At 35.9% G+C, this 20,849-nt stretch overlaps 2 protein-coding genes across 4 annotated transcripts in view; one reads left to right on the top strand and one right to left on the bottom strand.

Moving 5' to 3' along the window:
• Positions 1–20,849, bottom strand: part of Cenpp (centromere protein P) — a 228,091-nt gene that overhangs the window by 125,960 nt on the left and 81,282 nt on the right. The gene's annotated exons all lie outside the window — the stretch shown is intronic.
• Positions 9,222–17,523, top strand: Omd (osteomodulin). Its single transcript, XM_005408904.2, has 3 exons — positions 9,222–9,466; positions 14,712–15,661; positions 16,399–17,523. The coding sequence occupies exons 2-3, from the start codon at positions 14,725–14,727 to the stop codon at positions 16,743–16,745; spliced, it is 1,284 nt and encodes a 427-aa protein (XP_005408961.1). The 5' UTR covers positions 9,222–9,466; positions 14,712–14,724; the 3' UTR covers positions 16,746–17,523.

A 20,849-nucleotide genomic window follows, 5' to 3' on the forward strand; every position in this document is an offset into this window, starting at 1 on the left:
GGGCCAGATCATTCTTTGGAGTGGAGATTGTCCTGCACATCACAGAATGTTTAGCAGCTTCACGGTCTCTACTCACTGGATGACAGACATATCCATCTGCTGCCTGCACCACTGTGACAATTACCACTTTCCTTAGACTTCGCCAAATACTCCTGAGAGGAAGGGTGGGAGATAGGTCAAAACCTCAGCTGGCTGAGAACAACTGCTTTACATAAAAATGATTTAATTTCTGAGAGGACATAAATTTGGAAACCTGGAACAAAACTGTTACTTTTGTGAAGATTACAGACACAGGATCATAGTGTGGTTAAAATAATAAAGGTTAATCATGAGTAATATAGTACAGAAAGAAAGATGCATGGGTTTGAGTTGCAGATCAATTCTGTTAATGACATGGGGAAAAAATCACCTGTTCTTAGAGGATGAGTCCTCATCTTTAGAGGGTAGAAGTGGAGCTACAGATCAATGAAGTTGCTATAAGGACTGAATAAGGAAAATGTATGTAAACTGCTCTGCAAACCAGAAAGGTTCATGAAACATTAGTAACTATAGTAGCAGACAATAATGGATGGATCAGAAAAGTTAAACATTATGAAGTTCTGAGCCAGGTGTGGGGGTGCACACCTGTAATCACTGTTACTCAGAAGCGAGGTGGAAATTGGAGGCCATCCTGGGCAACCAAGCAAGAACTAGACTCAGGAAAAAACATTACAGTCTGAAAATATAAATATTACAAGGATAATTATTCTAAAATCAAAATATTTTAAAATTCCAAATGTTTGGGCCAGGGACATAGCTCAGTGGTGCAGTGCCTGCCTGGTAAGCATGAGGACTGGAGTTTGATTCCCAGTACCTACAAAAAAATAAAGTTCTAAATGTTTTCATAAAATTAATTTTTCTACAGTGTAACAAAAATTTAAAAATCATGGTATCATGGCACTAACATGAACATATGTAAAAGTCAAATGATCAGTGACACTGGAAAAATACAGTTCTTGAAATTAATAATTAAAATCATGTTAATGTTAAGGTTAGACACCCCCATCCTGGGGATTGAACACAATTGTCATTCTACCATAGAGATACATCCCTAGCTCTTTTTTCAAATGTTTTATTTTGAGATAGATTTTCATTACAGTTGCACAGGCCGGCCTTGAACTTGCAATCCTCCTGCCACAGCCTCCCGAGTAGCTAGGATTACAGATGTGTGCCACGTCTTTTTCTAAAAAGAAAAGACAGAGCTGGATGTGGCTGTGTATGCCTGTGACCCCAGCACTCTGGGTAGCTGGGATCAGGAAGATTGCAAGTTTGAGTCCAAGCTGGACAACTTAGCAAGACTCTGTCTCAAAAAATAAATAAATAAAAATTTAAAAAATATATTTGATATAAAAATATACAGAAAGGGGTAGGAATATAGGGCAGTATAAAGGCCCTGCAGTCAATCCAGGAAAAAAAAAAAAAACAACCCTAAATACAGGAAATGATTGCTGAAATCCCTGCAATCAATTTCCCACAGTTAATGTTTATGATTTCCATCTCACAGCTGTTAGCCATTTTTGGTTTTAAGTTTGTGAAAAACACATCACTAATGAAAATCATAAACAACCAAAACTACATTAAAGTTTTCTACTACAAACACATTTTATGGTAAATATATTTTATGGTAAATTATCCACCTGAAAGCCATTAAGATTGAAAACAAATTAGTTACTACAACATATTTTCAGAGTATACTATGGACTGGCAACAAAGAATCTCAGTGACCATCTAGCTATATTTCCTCCCAATTATTACAACAGAAAATGATTGTCAGAATTCATGAAACAAAAAGTGAATTCACAGGGCTGGGGATATAGCTCAGTGGCACTGTGCCAGCCTGGCACTTACGAAGTCACTAAAACAAGTTTTTAAAAAATCCTCAAATTTGTTCCTGTTAAAGCACCATACTATTTCTCTTTCATTCATAATTCCATCATTTTTTGAAAGAATTCTTACCCCACGTTTCATAACCTTTCTATTCAAATAGAACATAACCTACTGCAGCTGAGCTACCAATTTTGCTAAATCTATTTTCCAAAACTCATGTTATATAAATAACATTAGACAATAATAGCTGATATTTAAAGAACATTTTCAGACATTCTACCAAATATCTTACTTCTATTAATTTAATTTTAAAGCTTGCACTAGCTGGGCATGGTGGTGCATGCCTGTAATCCAGTGGGAAGGCTGAGGCAGAAGGATTGCTGTGAATTCAATACCAGCCTGAACTACTTTTTTTTGTTTCAAAAAAAAAAAAAAAAGGCTCACATTAACCCTATGACACAGGTACTGTGTCTGTGCATGCGTGTGTGTGCGTGCCTGTATGTGTGCACGTGTGTGTGCAGGTTTGATGGGGGATCAAACCCAAGGGCCTATGCTAGGCAAGTACTCTACCACTGATCTACATCTTCATCCCTGGTACCTTTATTTAGGTATGGGAACTGAGGATCAAAGATTTAAATAGTAGGATTGGAACCCAGCAGTCTAGCTCCATGTTTTAAACTATGATAGTACTTATTTTTTCTCAGTCATTTTTCATTCTTAGAATTTTTTGCTCACTTGGCTACCATATACCATGCCTTTTTGTTGGCCCTTAGTGGCTAATGTTACCCAATATTTTCTTTTTAGCCTCTTCTCTCTATCCTTGAACAATTTCATTTGTTTTCTATTTAGTTTTACCAAAATCCAGAATCCAGATCTCACATATTGATCTCTTTCATGAGTAATAAACTTCAAAAAGTAAACCCAAATATTTGGCACCATAAACTCAATCTAAATCAATATTGAAAAGAATTTCTTTCAAATTCTCACTGTTCCTCTTGACTCTGTCTTTCCTCCCAACTGTACAGGCTTAGCTGGAGATTTAGCTCAGTAGTACAGCACCTGCCTTGCAAGCCTGAGGTTCTGAGTTTAATTCCCAGTACAAAAAAAAAATCCAATTGTACAGGCGTTAAACTTCTAGGAGTCACTCACTTCTGACACTATTGTAGCTTTACAGCCACAATGGCACAAGTGCTGATCTGCCTTACCACATACATTTCTTCTTTTTTTATCTTCAGTTACTATATCACTATAATGCTATTTTCTAAATGGAATATCAAAATAGGGTCCTGTTCTCATTTTACCCATTCAACTAACATCACCAACAAAATTGATCTGTGTGTCATCTGAATTGATCATGCCATGCTCATCAAAAGCTTTTAATAGTTCCCATTAGTAACTGAATTACAAAAACTTATTAAAATACCTTTTTAAGATTATCATTTATGCTCAAATAAGGATTTTTGAGTTTTCCATTTCATGCCATAGGTCAAGATTACATGCTGTTTCTCAAACATACTGCATTTTCTGGCTTCTTCATTTTTATTCATGTTATCGTTTGTATCTATCATAATCTTTTTTTTTTTTTTTTTTTTTTTGGTCTTTTTGGGACAGGGTTTTGCTATGCAGTTCAGGTTGGCCTTGAATTTACTTTGCAGCCCAGGCTGGCCTTGAACTCACAGCGATTCTCATGCCTCAGCCTCCTGAGTGCTAGGGTTACAGATGTGTACCACCACACCTGCCATGTCTATCAAAATCTTACCCAACCACAAATGCCGTGGCAAAACCAGCCATCTCAGCTCAGCTTCCCAATTCTCCCACAAACATGCAGACTCTTCCCTCAACCCCTAGAATATCCCAGCATTTTGATCATGCTTTTATTTTATACTTGCCACAATTTATCTTATTTCTTTCACATTCACCAGAGAATTTTAGGCATTTTTGGATGCGATGACTATATTCTGGTCATTTCTCCCCTTTGTCAAATGTTAGTACTGCCTGGCCAGGTATGGTAGCGCATACCTGTAATCCTAGCACTCGGGAGGCTAAGGCAGGAGGATCCTTGCAAGTTAGAGGCCAGCCTGGGCTACAGAGTGAGTTCAAGACCAGCCTGAACTACATAGTGAGATCCTGTCTCAAGAAGACAAAAAAAAAGCACTGCCATGACTCTGTATGAGGTATGATAGAAATATATAGTGAATGTTTAAAGTAAAGGTTATTTCAGTAAAAGACATCATAATCAATCTTCTTGTTTCAGTTATCTCATAATTCTTGCCACTTTCTGAAGCATTTCTAGAATTCCTGTTTTGTGTCTTTATAAAGTATGATCAAAATACAGTGAATGCTGCCGCTGAGTACCATCCAACGGAAAGGGAGGAGTGAAAAACACGAAAGTGCCTCCTCATTCACCCCATCTGGCAAAGTGTGACCTCTGACTAAACATTCTGAATTGTTTCAGGACACTGAGGCAGTCACAACAGTGCAACTAGAGACATTCATGGAAGAGGACTCTCAGAACTGTTCAGAACATGGCAAGTATGATGGATAAGTATGTTCACAGCAAGAGGGAATATTCTGAGGGGGATTAATGGTAATGTGTCTTTCACTGTAATAAATTTTTTTTTTCATTTCTTTTTTGGTTTTTTGAGTCAGTGTCTATATATTGCAGGCTGGCCTTGAACTTGTGATCTTCCTGCTTCAGCCTCCCAAGTGCTGGGATTACAAGCGGGCATCACGACACCCACTTGTAATAAATTTTTAGAAACTAAGTATTTACCATACCTCTCAAGCATACCTCATAGGTTTTTGAATGAAACCACTGAAGGGAAAGGAAGAAACTTCTATCTTCATCCTAAGAACACAGTATGTTTTTAGCCTATAAATCTTCCTTCATTTGAGCAGCTCCCCTCATCCTTCAGCCCTGCTACAAACCACACTTACGTACGCAGATGCACAGCTACCCTCTATATTACAAGGATACTGGGCAGATGGTATTTTTCCCCCAAGGTGCTTTTGCTCTGTTAGTGAGGCCTTTATTACGGGTTTTTTCTCTTTTTTCTTTTTCCTTTTTTTTTTTTTTTAATCAAAGGCTCTAGGGAGCTCTGAAATGGATTCTCCTTCCCAATCGCCTCTGACCAGGGCTATCCAAGGAAAACATAACAGCAGTAATAGCTCTCTCGGCAAAATAAAAAAATGGAAAAGAGCTGCTTTGAAATGAGCCATACACAGGGGAAGAGGCGGCAGAGGGTCTGAAGAAACAGAAACACAGGGACAGCTCATGGTCAGTCCAAGGAACCCACACATACGCCACTTGCTGCCTCTGTCAGCCGGGATAACCAGAGATGGAGACTTGCAGTTTGAATGCTAGAGACTTCTTCTTTATCTTTGTACTGAGGAGAATTTATAACAGAAGCAAAGGTAGACAAAACAAACTTTCATCTACTTCTAAGTTTCAAAAATTTTAAAATCATAACTAATCATTTTGATCCTCCCAGACCTATTCTTTATTTTTATATTTATTAGTTTGTGTACTGGGGAACTGAACTCTGGAGTGGCTGAGCTACATCCCCAACCTTTTCTTTTTCTTTCTGAGACAGGATCTCACTAAGTCGCCCAGGCTGGACTCAAAATGGCAGTTCTCCTTTTTCAACCTCCCAAGTAGTTGAGAATACAGCTATGTGCCACCACACCTGATTCTACTGTTATTTTTAATAAGTTTTATTGAGATATGATTCACATACTATATAATTCAAGCACGAATAGTATACAATTCAATAGTCTTTAATACTTTCAGAGTTCTACAAACATCACTATCATCAATTTTAGAAAAAATTCACCACCACAAAAATAAAGCACATACTCATCAAAAGTGCCTCCCTGTTTACTTCTGGCAAATCTACTCTCTACAGACTTCCCTACTCTGGACATTTTACATGAATGGAATTATAATAGGTGGTTTTGAGTGACTGGCTGTTTTGAGAGACTGGCTTCTTCTAGCATGTTTTCAGGGTTCGTCCTTAAGAGTGCCAGCAGTTCGCTGCTTTCCATTGCCGTATGATATTTCACTGAACGGATGGAACACATTTATTTATCTATGCTAGTTGGTGGCTACTTGAGTTGTCTCTATTTGGTGATGCTAGGAATAACACTGCTATGAACACCTGTGTACACATTTCTAAGTGTACCTATGTTTTCAGTTCTTTTGGGTATATATCTAGAAGTGTAAACGCAAAATCGAAGGACAACTATTCACTTGAGGAGGTGCCAGTCTGTCTTCCTTAGGCCTTGCGCCATTTTATATTCCAGTAAGCAAATTACTGCATGCAGATTCCAATTTCTCCCCATTCTTAACCAATAATTGTTATTGTCCAACCCCCACCCCAATCTTTTTGGGGCACTGGAAATCATGCTAAGTACATGTTCTGCCACTGAGCTACATTCCTAGCCTTTTTGTTTCTGTTTTTATGGTTATCCTGGAGAGTGTGAAGTGGTACCTCATTGTGGTTTTCATTTGCATTTCCCTGATTACTAGTGAGGTTTTCTTGTTTGGTCATTTCTCTGTGGAAATGTCTGTTTGGATTTTCACCTATTTTCAAATTGAAGTTTTTTTGTTTTTTTTTTTTTAAATTATTGAGTTGTAAGAATTCTAAACACAATTCCCTTATTAGACATATAATTTGTTTTTCTTCTCCCATTCTGTGGCTTTTTTTTTTTTTTTTAACTTTCTTGCTAATGTTCTTCGATACATGAAAGGTTTTGATGTTGGTGATGTCTAATTTATTTTTTCTTCTTCTGCTTATACTTTTGTCATCACATCCATGAAAGTGCTGCCTAATTCAAACTCATGAATATTTATGCTTCTGCTCTTACAATTAGCTTTTTGTTTCCTCTGGAGATAAATTTGCATATAACAGGACTTGGACAGCCAGTTGTCCCAGGACCATTGTTCAAAGCAGATTACCATCTCTAATTTGTCACCCCAGAAGGCTCTTCCACAGCTCTTCTCTACCCATACTCACTACCCTGGATCTAAGGATACTTATTTTATAGCATCCTTTGCCATCAATTAATTTTGCCTATTTTTCCATTTTAAGTGAAATTATACATATTAGCTTCTTCTGCTTGTACAAAGAGAAATTACAACACATCTAGTTTTAAAGATCTTCACTGGCTTCATTCATGATTCTAGAATTCGGCAGCAGTCTGGGCTGAAAACTGTTGAGAATGTGCCACCAAAACCCAAGGAAGATTCTATGTACAGCCAGAGAAAGTGAAGTACATACTGAAAAGCACAGAAAATGGAAGGGAGGTAGAACAGTTGGAGTGGTTATTGGTCATACTGGCCATCCAACTCAAATCCATCACCACACGGATCAGGCTCACCACCTGCCCTTGCTTATCTGTAACCATCCCCCTCACTAGTGAGATACCCGGCTCCTACCATCTGCTACACAGTAAAGAAATTGTTCCATTCCAGGTCGCACAGCAATAACAGAACTGTTAACCCTTCCTCTTCTATCTCATTCATTTTTATCCCTCTATCTTGCTTTTCCATTACCCTCTGCACCATTTGATAAATGTTTATTTTCTATTTTCCTTCTCTAGGACAAGATTTTTACTGCTGAGTCCTCATACAAAGGACATTTGCATAATGCCTTACACAAAGTAAGCACTTAATAAAAAAGCTGAATGAGTGAACAAATGAGTAAAAACTTGTTACACTTAGTACATTAATTAAGCATGCCTTAGGAGGGCCTTTCTTAGCCAGCACCATGTCATTCAGCCTTGAGATACTGTATCTATTAATCATAGGCTTTTCAGAACTCAACTGAATTTTGCTACAATTAAAACTGTACCTGTACCCAGCTACCTGGGAGGCAGAATGGGAATTCATCTCAAAATTTAAAGAAAGGAGGGGGGCTGAGGATGTAGCTTAGTGGTAGAAAACTTACCTGCCTACCATACACTAGGCCCTGGATTCAATCCTCAGTACTTAAAAAGTAGAACAACAACCAAAAGCTCTACCTAATTAAATCAGTGATCACAATAGTTCCTATTTTGCTTGAAAGTCTGACCTTAACCACTACCTCCTCCCATTGCTAACATCATTGCCAATTTAAATCTCTTTTTCACATTTGCTGGGAACATGAACAACATAATTACTATCATAAGTTCAAGTCACACAGTTAATGAAGAATCACATAAAAATTAAGTGGTCGATTTTAAATTAATCTTCTAAAAGAACTGTGAAGGAATATACAGCAAGTTTGGAAAAAGTACACAGATTTGCTCCCTTTTCCTCAGTCTGAAAGCTTGAGGTTTAAGAACAAAGACATTAATAGGAAACACATGGAAAAGATCAGTTAACAAAATGGAATCTTGGCCCAAATGTGTCTGCCACGTTTTACATACCAATGTCTCAAATGATAGACTAGATTTTTACAATATTACCAAAGCATCACTCGAAACACTATATATTTTTCTTAAATATGAAGTATAATAAAATAAATCTTGTGAGTTCTTTGTAAAGTCCTGGTGGAATGCACTATTTGAAGAACCAAAATTGAACTCCAGGGTTTATTTTACCTTATGTGCTTAAGCTTGAAAGAATCTCCCCCAAAATGAACTCAATATCTACTGCCAAGAAACAAAAATTAACTCAGTTTAAATGTGAAAACATGAGCACAAAAATTTAGCATTTAAGCAAGCTAACTAGCTGTTACCTAAAAAGAGACAATTTGGTAAAATGAAATTTTCCAAATGTGCAAAATAAAGATAACAGTTATTGTGCAAACCATCTTATTCAATACTATAAAATTACTTTGTATACTATTAAAACAAACAAATTGGAGACAGACTTTCAGAGGTAATCTTTTTATTTTAATGGTCCTTAGTAAACATCTAATGGGTATACAGTATTTGGGAACAAGGTGAGAAAGAGGATAGCTGACGGAAAAGAAGGTATACGCCTGTTTATGGAAAAGTATCTTTAATCTGTGAAACCAGTGATAACCTATTGCATTTTAAAAATAAACTGGATGTGAAATGCTTTAGGTTTCCAATTCTGATTCCCTGCTTTAACAACGGGAAGCTCATGTAAACATAGGTGCTAAACAACCAGGACTGAAGATAATTCTGAGTTCCACCTTAAATTGCTGAGACACTGGGCACAGTGTCTCAGTGGACCTTAATTTGAAGAATTCTTTGGCATAAAAATGAAAATAAAAACAGTAATCAGTACATGCTGTTTCCTTTAGTTCAGTTTTCCTTTCATATTAGAGGAAATTCTTGCCACACCTCAAACCAAAATTAAGGGGAAAAGAAAGAAGTAAGCCACATAAATCTGACCAAGAACACAAACATTTTAATTTGAATCCACCCAGTTTTGTATAATGAAAAGAAATACATAATTTTAATTCAAGCGAAGTGTTTTCCAACCAGATTGTATTTGCTTAAATTGCTACAGGAATTCAAGGGACAGCCCTGTCTGGACACAGAGTTACTGTGGATCTTTAAGAGACTCAGTTAAAGAGTTTAGGAATTTCTGATTCATTTAAAGGATTTGCAAATTCATCAACCCTGAAAACTAAAGCAAATTCAACAGGTATGATAACGTAATTTTCAATTTTTAAAGAACATTTAAGTTTGTAATTTAAGATTATCCAACAAAACATTTTAGTTTAATTGTTTTTATTTTTAAATTTTGAATGAAGGGAAAGATTTTTGGGTTTTAGAATTGATCTCTTTCTTTCTTGGGTCTCTTTGTCTCAATAATTTGAGCAGTGCTGAGTCAGGTTGTAGGGAAGACAGAAATTTGTACAAATTTCACTGAAAAGCTCAAAATTTCTCTTGACTAAATCCCTGGTATAGAATGTTTTTGTTTTCATTTACCTCTTTTCAAAAGGAAAGTATGAATGCTTTATCCAGTCCGTTGAAAGATCTAGTTACTTGGGTTTAAGTTAAAAACAATGTACGTACAGTATGGATAAAAATAATGTAGACACATATTTTTAATAGCAACAGATCTTGCAGAGTTAAATTTAAAATTGTTTTACATAAAACCTAAAACATATACTAATATTTTGTTTCTTACAAACTAGTTTATATAGCACACCAATAAAACAACTACATTCTTAAAATAACGTTACTTTTACTTTATAAATATTCCAAACCAAATAATTTATACCTCATTTTTATTAATAATTTTCATTACAACCTATCTTAAAAGCATGAGTGTTTTCTTCTAAGTAATGGAAATGTTAGAACATAGAAACCTTTATTGTATCATATAATATGAAAAATTCACATTAATGGGTAATTTTTCAAAACTGGTAATGTATATTTTATTTTACTTAAAGTTTTTTTTCACATCTGTGGTTTTCCTAGTAGACAATGGGAAAGTGAAGAATAAACTATACTGTTATAGAGAAATATTCCATAAAAAAGAGATAGTCAAATTCTCTTTATTTAAATAAATTACCATGGTGAAATAAATGCCCAGAAATAATCAAAATTAGTAAAGAATTTCTAACAAGATGTAATCTGTAACTTATTAATTCAATCATTCATAAATCATTAGTGTACACTGTCCTGTACTCTGTTAAAAACCAGAGATCAGGAAGTGATTGACAGCAAGTCATGCTGTTTTGCTGTGAGATGTCCAAAAGGGACTAAGGCATAGATTGCAGAATACGAAAAGCAGAAGTGACAAAAATATGCTAGCAAATGGCTGAGAAGAGATTACTTGGGTAAAAAGAAGATCATGGTTTCAGAGAAAATTATCATGGGAAAAAGGGAGGGGAATAGTAAATAGGAAATGGACGGAAACAGGATGGATTTCAGACTAAAAAACTGCACTTAGTCAAAAGCAAGGACAAGGTGGCACTACAGGGTTACAGACATGGAAGGCATGTTTGAAATGAATCAAATTTAGAAAAGAAACTGGTCTTCATGGAAAGCTTTTATTCTTTTTTAAAAATTTTTCTTTTTAATAGCATATGTTTGCCTTACATAATGCTTACATTCCTTGTGTGGAGCTGGTACATGTACATGACTCCTTTTTTTAACCCCTTTCCTCCCACCCCTCCATCTCTTGATCTGCTTCCCATCTGAGAAAGATGTTATCTCCCTGCTTCCTATGGTCTATCTTTTATTTTGCTCTTCATCATTTGGGTTTCTTATATTAGAGACACCATGTGATATTTAAACTTGTGTGTCATTTAAGGAAAGTCTTTCTTCTTTTCATGAAGGCCAAAGGCAGACAACATGAAAACCCCTTTATTTCCAGAGAGGACCTAGTTATGAGGTTTTGAGTCTAAGAAAAAAATATGTAATTAGGGATCAAAGATATCATCCCAATATCCTTTTTGTCTCAAAAATTTCTCATGATTGCTCATGTTCTAGACACAAGAATAGAAACATTCAGACTCAGTGTCCATGAGCAATGCTGTTTGCAAAGTTTATCTATGTGACAGTCAGCCTAAGTGGCCTGGCCCAGTGCTGGGGCACATCTCAGTGTCTCAGCTGTAACCTGTCTTTTGGGAAGGAGCTTGGTAGCACACAACTCCAGTGGCTCTAATGGGAATGAAACAAGTGCTCAAAAAGTTCATGTGCTATACTATAATTAGTACAACAAAATCCTATGAAATTATACATAAAATAGCAAGTCAGTAAGATGTATATAGGATTTTCCATATTTCTGCCCATCTCCCAAAGTTTGGATCAAATTTTGTCTACAAAACAACTCCAAGTCAATCCAAGCAAGGTCAAGCTACTGAGCTCCACAGAATGGCCTGTCTCTGCTATAAACCGTACCATTTACTCTTAGCGGTTCTTCTTAAGATGTCTTTCTCACCTCTGAACTTTTGTTCTATGTAAGGGGGAACATGTCTTCATGTCCTCTTCATTTCTGTGTTCTCTCCCAATTTAGCACAGTACCTCAGAAATAATTCAAGACACCAGGTACGGTAGTGCACACTTCTAATCCCAGCATTTGGGAGACTGAGGCAGGAGGATTGTTGTGAATTTGAGGCCAGTCTGGGCTATATAGTGAATTCAAGGGTAGCCTGAACTACACAGTGAGACCCTGTCCCCCTCAAAAAAGAAAGAAAGAATTCAAGACAACTGCAACCTGAAGTAATCCAAATTACTAGTATTTGTAAAGTGATTTACTAAGCACACTGCATACAGTACCTACTAGAATAATTATACAGGAAAACGAGAGTAAGCCCAGGCAGACACAAGAGGAGCTTTCAGCCTAGCACAAAGAGCTGGCTTACTCTGAACAGTGTCCTTTGAGATGAAATGATAACACATTCTCTCCACTTTTTCTCAAAATTCTCTCCTGCTTTACTCATGAACACTCTAGTATAAAGATCATGGCTCAGATATATTCATTTATTAAATTAAGCATTCATTCCCACAGTATGAAGTCTTTTGGTCAGAATTTAGGTGCTAGATTTGGGTTAGATTTGGGTTATAGTAATCTTATTTTGCTTTTTTCAACAGTTAATCACCATTTCTCAAACACTTCACAGTTTGTGGCTTCCCTGTTGTTACTTATCTCATCTACTTGGAAATAATCTTCACTTTGTTCTACAAGAATCCTAACATTCTTCCAAAGTTTAAGTCAATACTATGACCTCTATGAATCATATGGAAAAGAAAGAAAAATAGATATAATATACTCAGATTTGCTGAGAAAAAGAAACTTCATGAGTTCCAAAATCATTTAGTATTCAGATCAAATCATTACTATTTTGCCATTTTCTTATAGATAAGGATAAATATGTTGAAATACTTTATCCTATTTTCTTGATTAAAAAAAGGAAGCAAGGTATCATCCATAAATAATAGGAATAAGGTTTCAGAGGGTTGAGGAAGAAATGAAAAAGAATAGTCTAGGAGGGAGTAAAAGGGGACAAACTAAGGAGAACAGCCATGCACCACTGGAGGTTGTGGTGGAGAATTAAGACTGCTCTGCTTGGTCGCTTACTCGTATTTCTCTATTCATATTCAGCTGTGTGAGTCAGACTGAGAGAATGTGAGGTACTGGAGTAGGGAACATTGGAATTTGTCAGATGTGATGGGCTAGAACATTGAGGGGCAGTAGGAGTAATGACAGTAATAAACTGTGGGAGCTAAATTGGCAAAAATGATACTGGGAAGTATGCATAAGGGACAATGAAAAAGAAAAAAGTAGGATATTTATTAGGTGTCACTGAAATTAGAAAATTTTCGGAGTTGGAGTGACTATGTGAAGTGACTGAGAGTGAGAATGTGGGATTCTCAAAGTTCGGAAGATGAAGGGTTGCTCTTCTGGTCAAACCAAGCCTAGGATATGGGTATGTGGTAAGAATGGAGGACAAAATAATGGAAGAAAAAGGCATCAAGGGTCTTTAAAATTTAAACATACACTACATTTGTATTCAATGTATTTTTTGTTTCTGACAAGAAATGAAAAATGCAAATATTTCTCACACAGGGTTCTACCAGAGAAAGGTATTTTCTCATTACACCAGTGACAAAAAAAACAGTACGAGGGATGGGGTGGGGGAGAGAGTACCATTCTAGATGAACAGGAGATAGGTCATTTCCTGACATACAATACTGCACTAGGTCATTTATTCCTTATATCCTGGATAAGGAAAATAGAGAAAAAAGGCCTCAGAATAAAGGGGGTATGATATTTTTCTTAACCCCTCTCATAAATATATGTATTTCATTTGGATACAAGTTTTCAATTTACAAAGTACTTTTACAGGCATATTTCATATAATCCTAACAACTACTAGGTAAGATAAGCATGAAGATATAAGATAGAAGGTCAATACAAGATAAGCAGACAAGGCCCAAGCAAGTGTTAAAATGCCTCTGAAGCCCTCAGCCTTACTAACCAACTCCACATAATGTCCCATTGCCGTAGGTGCTCCAGCAGCACAATCAGTTAAGTGTGCGGCATTTATATAATGTCCTGATGCTGTCCTACGCTCTATATCTCTCTTTTTCTCTAAACTTTAAGATCCTAGAAGACAGAGACTGCATGTTTTTAGAATTTGTATATCTAGACCTTAACTCAAAAACATTAGCAGAAAAAAGTAAAAAAATGTAAATGTCAATCTATTAGAAACTAAAACTTTGTAGGATATACATATTGTGTGTCTTGGGATTTGAAGAAGCTATTCAAGCAAAGTTACAAACAAAATAGATTCTGGAAACTTTCATGAGGAAAATTTGAAAATGTAAGTAGGATAGGACAAAAAATACTAAGAGAAAACACCTATTTTAAAATATCCCAAGTCATCACATAGAAGGTAGTATTTCATGTTCTTTTCAAAGGGCAGAAAGGGGTACCAGGAATAAAAGTTGTGAGAAGAGGATTTTGGTTTAATACCAAGACTCTAATAGGCAAAAGCTCTCCAACTGAAATAAAAGTCTGTCTTTCTATAGGCAGTAACCTTTCCTAATGGATAGACTAGTTGGCAAGAACAACACTTACAGTGGAGAAAGCCCCAGACCGTAGTTGAATGATGTCATGCTATCACCATAAATCTACACTCTTGTAAGCAGGACAACTGGAAACTTAGTAAAAGAACATAAAAGGAGCTTAGTAAAAAGTCTAGAATACCAGACTTCTGACTCTGGTTCAATACAGTATGTGACTTTTTAAAAATTCTACTTCGTTGGTGCTAAAACATTAATTTTGGTTTGAGTATTGCTCATTCTTCCTAGACATTTTTAATATACAGATGTAGGTATAATACATTTCACATAACTGTCAATTTACATGACAATTTGTCTGAGTTTTATTCACATATCCGACAATATATTTCCTTTTTTCCTTGCAATAGGACAAAAAAGAACATGAGCTTTTCAAGTACAGTATCTGTCTTTTTCTTCTTCTTTGGAGTTAAGGTATATTGTCAATATGAAATTTATCAGTGGGATGAAGATTACGACCCAGAGCCAAATGAAGATTATGAACCACAATTCCAATTTCATCCAAATGTAGAATATGGAATTCCTTATCAGCGTATTTTAGGCTGTGCCAGCGAATGCTTCTGTCCAACTAACTTTCCGTCATCAATGTATTGTGACAATCGCAAACTCAAGACAATCCCAAATATTCCAGTGCATATTCAGCAACTCTACCTTCAGTTCAATGAAATTGAGGCTGTGACAGCAAGTTCATTCACCAATGCAACTAATCTTAAAGAAATTAACCTCAGTCACAACAAAATTAAATCTCAAAAGATTGACTATGGTGTGTTTGCTAAATTTTCAAATCTACTACAACTTCACCTTGAGCATAACAATTTAGAAGAATTTCCATTTCCTCTTCCTAAATCTCTGGAAAGACTCCTTCTTGGTTACAATGAAATTTCCACACTGCACACAAATGCCATGGATGAACTAGTAAACTTGACTATGCTTGATCTCTGTTATAATCATCTTCATGATTCTATGTTAAAAGAAAAACACCTTGCCAAAATGGAAAAATTGATGCAGCTCAACCTATGTAGTAACAGATTGGAATCAATGCCTCCTGGATTGCCTTCTTCACTTATGTATCTATCTTTAGAAAATAATTCTATTTCTTCTATACCAGAGAAATACTTTGACAAACTTCCAAAACTTCATGCTCTAAGGATGTCACACAACAATCTGCAAGATATTCCATATAATATTTTTAATCTTTCCAACCTTATAGAGCTCAACGTTGGACACAACAAATTGAAGCAAGCATTCTACATCCCAAGAAATTTGGAACACCTATACCTAGAAAATAATGAAATAGAAAGTATGTAAAATTTTATTATTCTTCACAGAGCAAAAGAATCTCATTTCAACTCTTTAAGAACAAATCTTTAGGGGCTGGGGATTTAGCTTCGCGGCACAGTGCCTGCCTGGCAAGCGCGAGGTCATGAGTTTGATTCCCAGTACCAGGAAAAAAAAAACAAAAAACAACAAACAACAAAACAAAAGGACAAATATTTAAGAATTTATGATTCACATATTGCTGAAAAGGGCTGTTTTGAAGTTGGCTAAGATAATGGCAGAAATCACTCACACAAAATAGTATGCCATTAGTTTTATAGACTTATTGATTAAATTATTTTGAATATTGAGAAATAGCACTATAGAATATGTGAAGAAATATGAATATCCTCAGTAGTGGGACTGTAGATGGCTTTTATTTTAGCTTGTTTCTATCAAAAATATATTATTTAAGTAATAAGAAAAGGGTCAGGGATATAGCTCAGTGGCACAGCGCCTGCCTGGCAAGCACAAGGTCCTGAGTTTGATTCCGGGTACCAAACAAAAAGGAATCGGAAAAGCCAATGAAGCCAAATAAATTTTGGTAATATAAAACTTATTTATAGTCTTATTTCCTTCATTTTATTATTTGATTAGTTTTAAAAATTGAACTTAATTCCACCTGTAAGAATTTTAATGAAATTATATCCCATAAAACATAAAACTCAACATAGAATTATGGCTATAAGGCAGGATTAATTTTTAATTTGTATTTTTCAGACATCAATGTGACAATGATGTGTCCCTTTGTTGACCCACTACAGCAGCACCATTTAACATATCTTCGTGTGGACCAAAATAAGCTAAAAGAGCCAATTAGTTCATATATCTTCTTCTGCTTCCCTCATATACACAGTATTTATTATGGTGAACAAAGAAGCACTAATGGTCAAACAATACAACTGAAGACCCAAGTTTTTGGAAGATTTCAAGATGATGATGAGGAGGAGGAGGAGGAGGATCATGATAATCATGACAACATACATGTGAGCCAAGAACAAGAAGGGCCAGAAGAACACTTGGACCCTCATTACTATGAAGTTCAAGAATGGCAAGAAATTATATAGGTATACATTTGTGACTTTATAAAACCTTATTACTCAATATAAATCTAAATATACATTGCTCAAGGTAATATATTTAGAGTTATGTATTAGTATTGCATTTAAATTACTGGAGGCAATTACATCATTACATAGGATTAGAACTTACTCAAAATGATATAAATGTTTAGAAATATAAACTAGAATAACAAGTGGAAACAAAAACCCTAAATTTTAATGGCTTCTTTTGAATCCTAGAAATATTACCATGCTGAAAAAAAGTGTCACTGAAAAAGTGTCACTTCTAGTAAGAGTAATGTTTCTAAAAGTGATGAAGGAAGTACAAGGAAAGTCGTTTAAGACTATTTTCTTTAACTGTCTCCATAAAAGCTTGCACACTTTTTTTGTGATTGTCTCACTATGGCGTCCATTCCACTGGTTCAGCACTTAGAGCACAGAATGATAGCTTTAATTTTCAAGAGACCACCACACTATAAATCCAGGGCAGACAGATTAATGAAAGCAACTGTTGTACTCTTCTCTCAGAGCACCGAAGCAGAAACTCTAAATTTGGTAACTAAAAATCATCAGACTATTTTAGTATAGTCTGTCTTTTAGCAAATTTCAGCAACTTCTCAAAATAAATCTTTACTGTGTTTCACTTTAATTGGGATAAATGTTTTTACAGTAAACTAGAGAAAGGCCTCTGTTTTGGTTACATGCAGCTTTGCTAATAAATACCTGCTTTGTTCACAAGGTTAAGTTAATCTTAAGAAAATAAAGTTCTTTAAATATTATTGAACCCTTCTGTCTTCCTAGCAGAATACATTAGAAATACATATGCTTATCAGTTAGTGGTTTTTTACATAGTGCTGAGGCTGAATATAATTCATTTAAAATCTGAAGGACAGACAGGTTTTAACATTTTTGTCTAAAACCTTAAAACTCATTTATATTCTTTGATCTATCATTTGAATGTCATTTAAGTACACCATATAATGGAGACTCTAAACATCGTGATAAACTCTTTTGACTTACCATACTATTTCATAGAATTCCTCAGCTGAGGAATAAGCACAAATCTGAGGTTGCCTACACAGGAAATCTAAAACACAGGTTAACGATTCAGACAATATGCAAAAACCAGACAGGTAAAACTATATTATATCTCTAAGCAGGTTATTAGCATTACAAGGAGCAGAATACTCATCTAACCACTGGGACAACCTTGACAAATCAGAATGAACATGAACAAAACTCCATTCATTAATTCAACATCATCAACTCATTTGATATATCAGGCTTAGCAATGAGAGATCCAGGAATGAATTACAATCCAGGCATGTTGGTGCATGGTTATAATCCCAGCACTGGGAAGGCGGAGGTAGGAGGGTCATGAATTCAAGGCCAGCCTGTCATACACAGTGAGACCTGGACTCAAAAAGGAAAAGAGAACACAATATGCAACTGTGATGCCATAAGATGTAAGTATGATAGTAAAAGTAAGTGTGAAATGCTAGTGATATAGATACAGTACACTTTTAATAGAGATTAAAAGATGTTAAAGCCCAACTCCCTTTCTTGACGCTAACTGATGAGTTTAAAATAGTACAGTTGGTTCAGAAAGGTAGTTCTTCAAAAACTAGAGTCCTGTATTCTACTAGAGTCAGCAGTTCTACTTTCAGGTATATAATGTAAGAGAAATGAACATATATTCACACAAAAATTTGTACATGAATGTCCACAGCTGCATTATCTAAATGAGGAAGCCACCCAAATGCTCATCAGTAAAGAATGGTTAACACAGTGTAGCTTATCCACAAAGGGAAAATTATTCTGCTACAAAAAGTGAAGAAGCAATGACATATACTATAGCTTGGATGAACTTTGATAACATCATGCTTAGTGAAAGAAGTTAGTCATAGGAGAACACATATTGTGCAATATTATTTATATGAAATGTCCAGAAAAAAAAATTTGTGGAGACAAAAAGATTATTGACTGTCTAAGGCATAGAGATAGGAGATGGGGAGAAATGCAGAATGAGTGCTAATAGGTGCAGTGTTTCTTTTAGGGTTGATGAAGGTTTCTGAAATGATTGTGATGATGGCTGTATAAAAGTCTGAAAATACTAAAAACAATTATACATTTTTAAAATGGCAGCATGTATTGAATGTGGATTAGCTCAAGAAAGCAGGTATTTTAAAAATTTAGTTTAACAACAACCAAAACAAGATCAGATGGTATAGTGGCATATGCATGTAGACCTAGCACTCAGGAGGCTGAGGTAGGAGGATCTTAAGGTCAAGGCCAGTCTGGGCTACATAGTGAGTTCATATCTAGTCTGGAGAACATAGTGAGATCCTGTGAGAGAAAGACAGAGAGAGAGACAGAGAGAGAGAGAGAGAGACAGAGAGAGAGAGAGAGAGAGAGAGAGACAGAGAGAGAGAGAAAGAGAGAGAAAGAGAGAGAAAGAGAAAGAGAGAGAGAAAGAGAAAGAGAGAAAGAGAGAGAAAGAGAGCAAGAGAGAGCAAGAGAGAGCAAGAGAGAGCAAGAGAGAGAGAGAAAGAAAGAAAGAAAGAAAGAAAGAAAGAAAGAAAGAAAGAAAGAAAGAAAGAACAGAGAGAGGGAGGGGGAAAAAGCGAAGAAAACAAGAACAAATCACTTACTCTAACACAGAGAAGGAATAAAATTCTGAACTGTTGGCAACTACACAAAACCATGCAAACAAGGACATCAGGATGGTTATTCTGGCCAGGGACTGGTAAAATAGCTGAAAGCATATGTTTTAGGAACTAAACACTAAGCACCAGAAATGGAGAGAAATGCTCCTGGCTGAGATTAATATAAAGAAATAGTAATTACTTATTTAAATTCTTATACATATCAAAAAGTAAAAATCTTCCAATTTTCAGAATTCTGGGACTTCTATTTACCCCTCCTAAACTGTTAAAAGAAAGTACATTTTAAGTTTCAAAAAACATCCTCAGCAGAGAATAAAATTTCACAATTTAGCAATTCAAAACAAGGAATTTGATATCAGATCCATGTAAGAAGTCTAACTTTGCACTTCTAAGCTTGGAGTCTGACTAAGCTAGTTAGCTTTTCTGAGCCTCCTTTTCTTACACTCTCTCTTACAGGAAGAGAGTGAGAGTGCTGTCCAAGCCAGCTTCAGGTACTCAGTAAACAATGACCCCTGCTCAGCATGTTTGGCCCCACTGCCCACAGGTGCTGGTGCTGCACACTCAGGCTGCATGCACTTGCTCTCCTCTCCCGAGGGCACACACAGTGGACTAAGCTGGCCTAAGTTCTTTCCAAAGTTCTACTTATACAAAAGGTTGGCGAGGAACAGAGGCTCTGCTAAGGATTTCATTAGAATATTTAAGTCATATACCCCACAACAAACAAAGCCAGACTGCTAGAGAGTCTGGCTTTCTGTAGCATCTTTCCCATGCCTCACCACCTCTCATATCTGCTCCTCTGTCCCTACAGTGCGGTCTAACTTCCACTAGGAAGAACACCTCAACTCTGTTCTGGCTCCTCCCTCCATAGGTGTATAAGTAAATGCATCACAAAACACCCTCCAGCTCAAGGCACGATTAGTTTTGTTTTTGTTTTTGTTTTTTGGTACTGGGAATTGAACTCACGAGCCTGTACTTGCCAGGCAGGTGCTGTGCCACCGAGCTGTTAACACCGGCCCCTCAATGCATGATCAGGATGCAAGATAACAACTATTTTTTGTTATTTGAAAATACCCCAGGGAATTCAAACCCATGCCAAATATTTCTCAAACAAAAAGGAAACAAAAACTTCAATGCTTTCCCTGGAAGAAACTGAAGGATAGTTTCATCAACTGCTGCATCAAGATGGCATAGTTACCTGTACAGAACTACAGACTATACCAGTTGATTTAATATTTGTAACAGGAAAGAAAAACATAACAATTCATCTACAATTTTTTTCATTCTCATTATACTGCAAAGTACTGTTATGTTAGTAGACTAAACTGTGACTAGTAACACAGATCCAAATTATACCCTAAATCTAAGGTTAGTCAATAAATATGAATGCATCACAAACATATATTTAGCTTTTAGAAAGGAAATAAAAATGAAGGCTGCTTTCTAA

The sequence above is a fragment of the Chinchilla lanigera genome, unplaced genomic scaffold (assembly GCF_000276665.1).
Source record: "Chinchilla lanigera isolate Chin_1 unplaced genomic scaffold, ChiLan1.0 scaffold00114, whole genome shotgun sequence".
Classification (NCBI taxonomy): Eukaryota; Metazoa; Chordata; class Mammalia; order Rodentia; family Chinchillidae; genus Chinchilla; species Chinchilla lanigera.

Coding starts and splice junctions, on each gene's coding strand:
- Omd (XM_005408904.2), top strand. CDS start 14,725: ATGAGCTTTTCAAGTACAGTATCTGTCTTTTTCTTCTTCTTTGGAGTT. Junction 15,662..16,398: donor AGAAAATAATGAAATAGAAA/GTATGTAAAATT, acceptor TGTATTTTTCAG/ACATCAATGTGACAATGATG.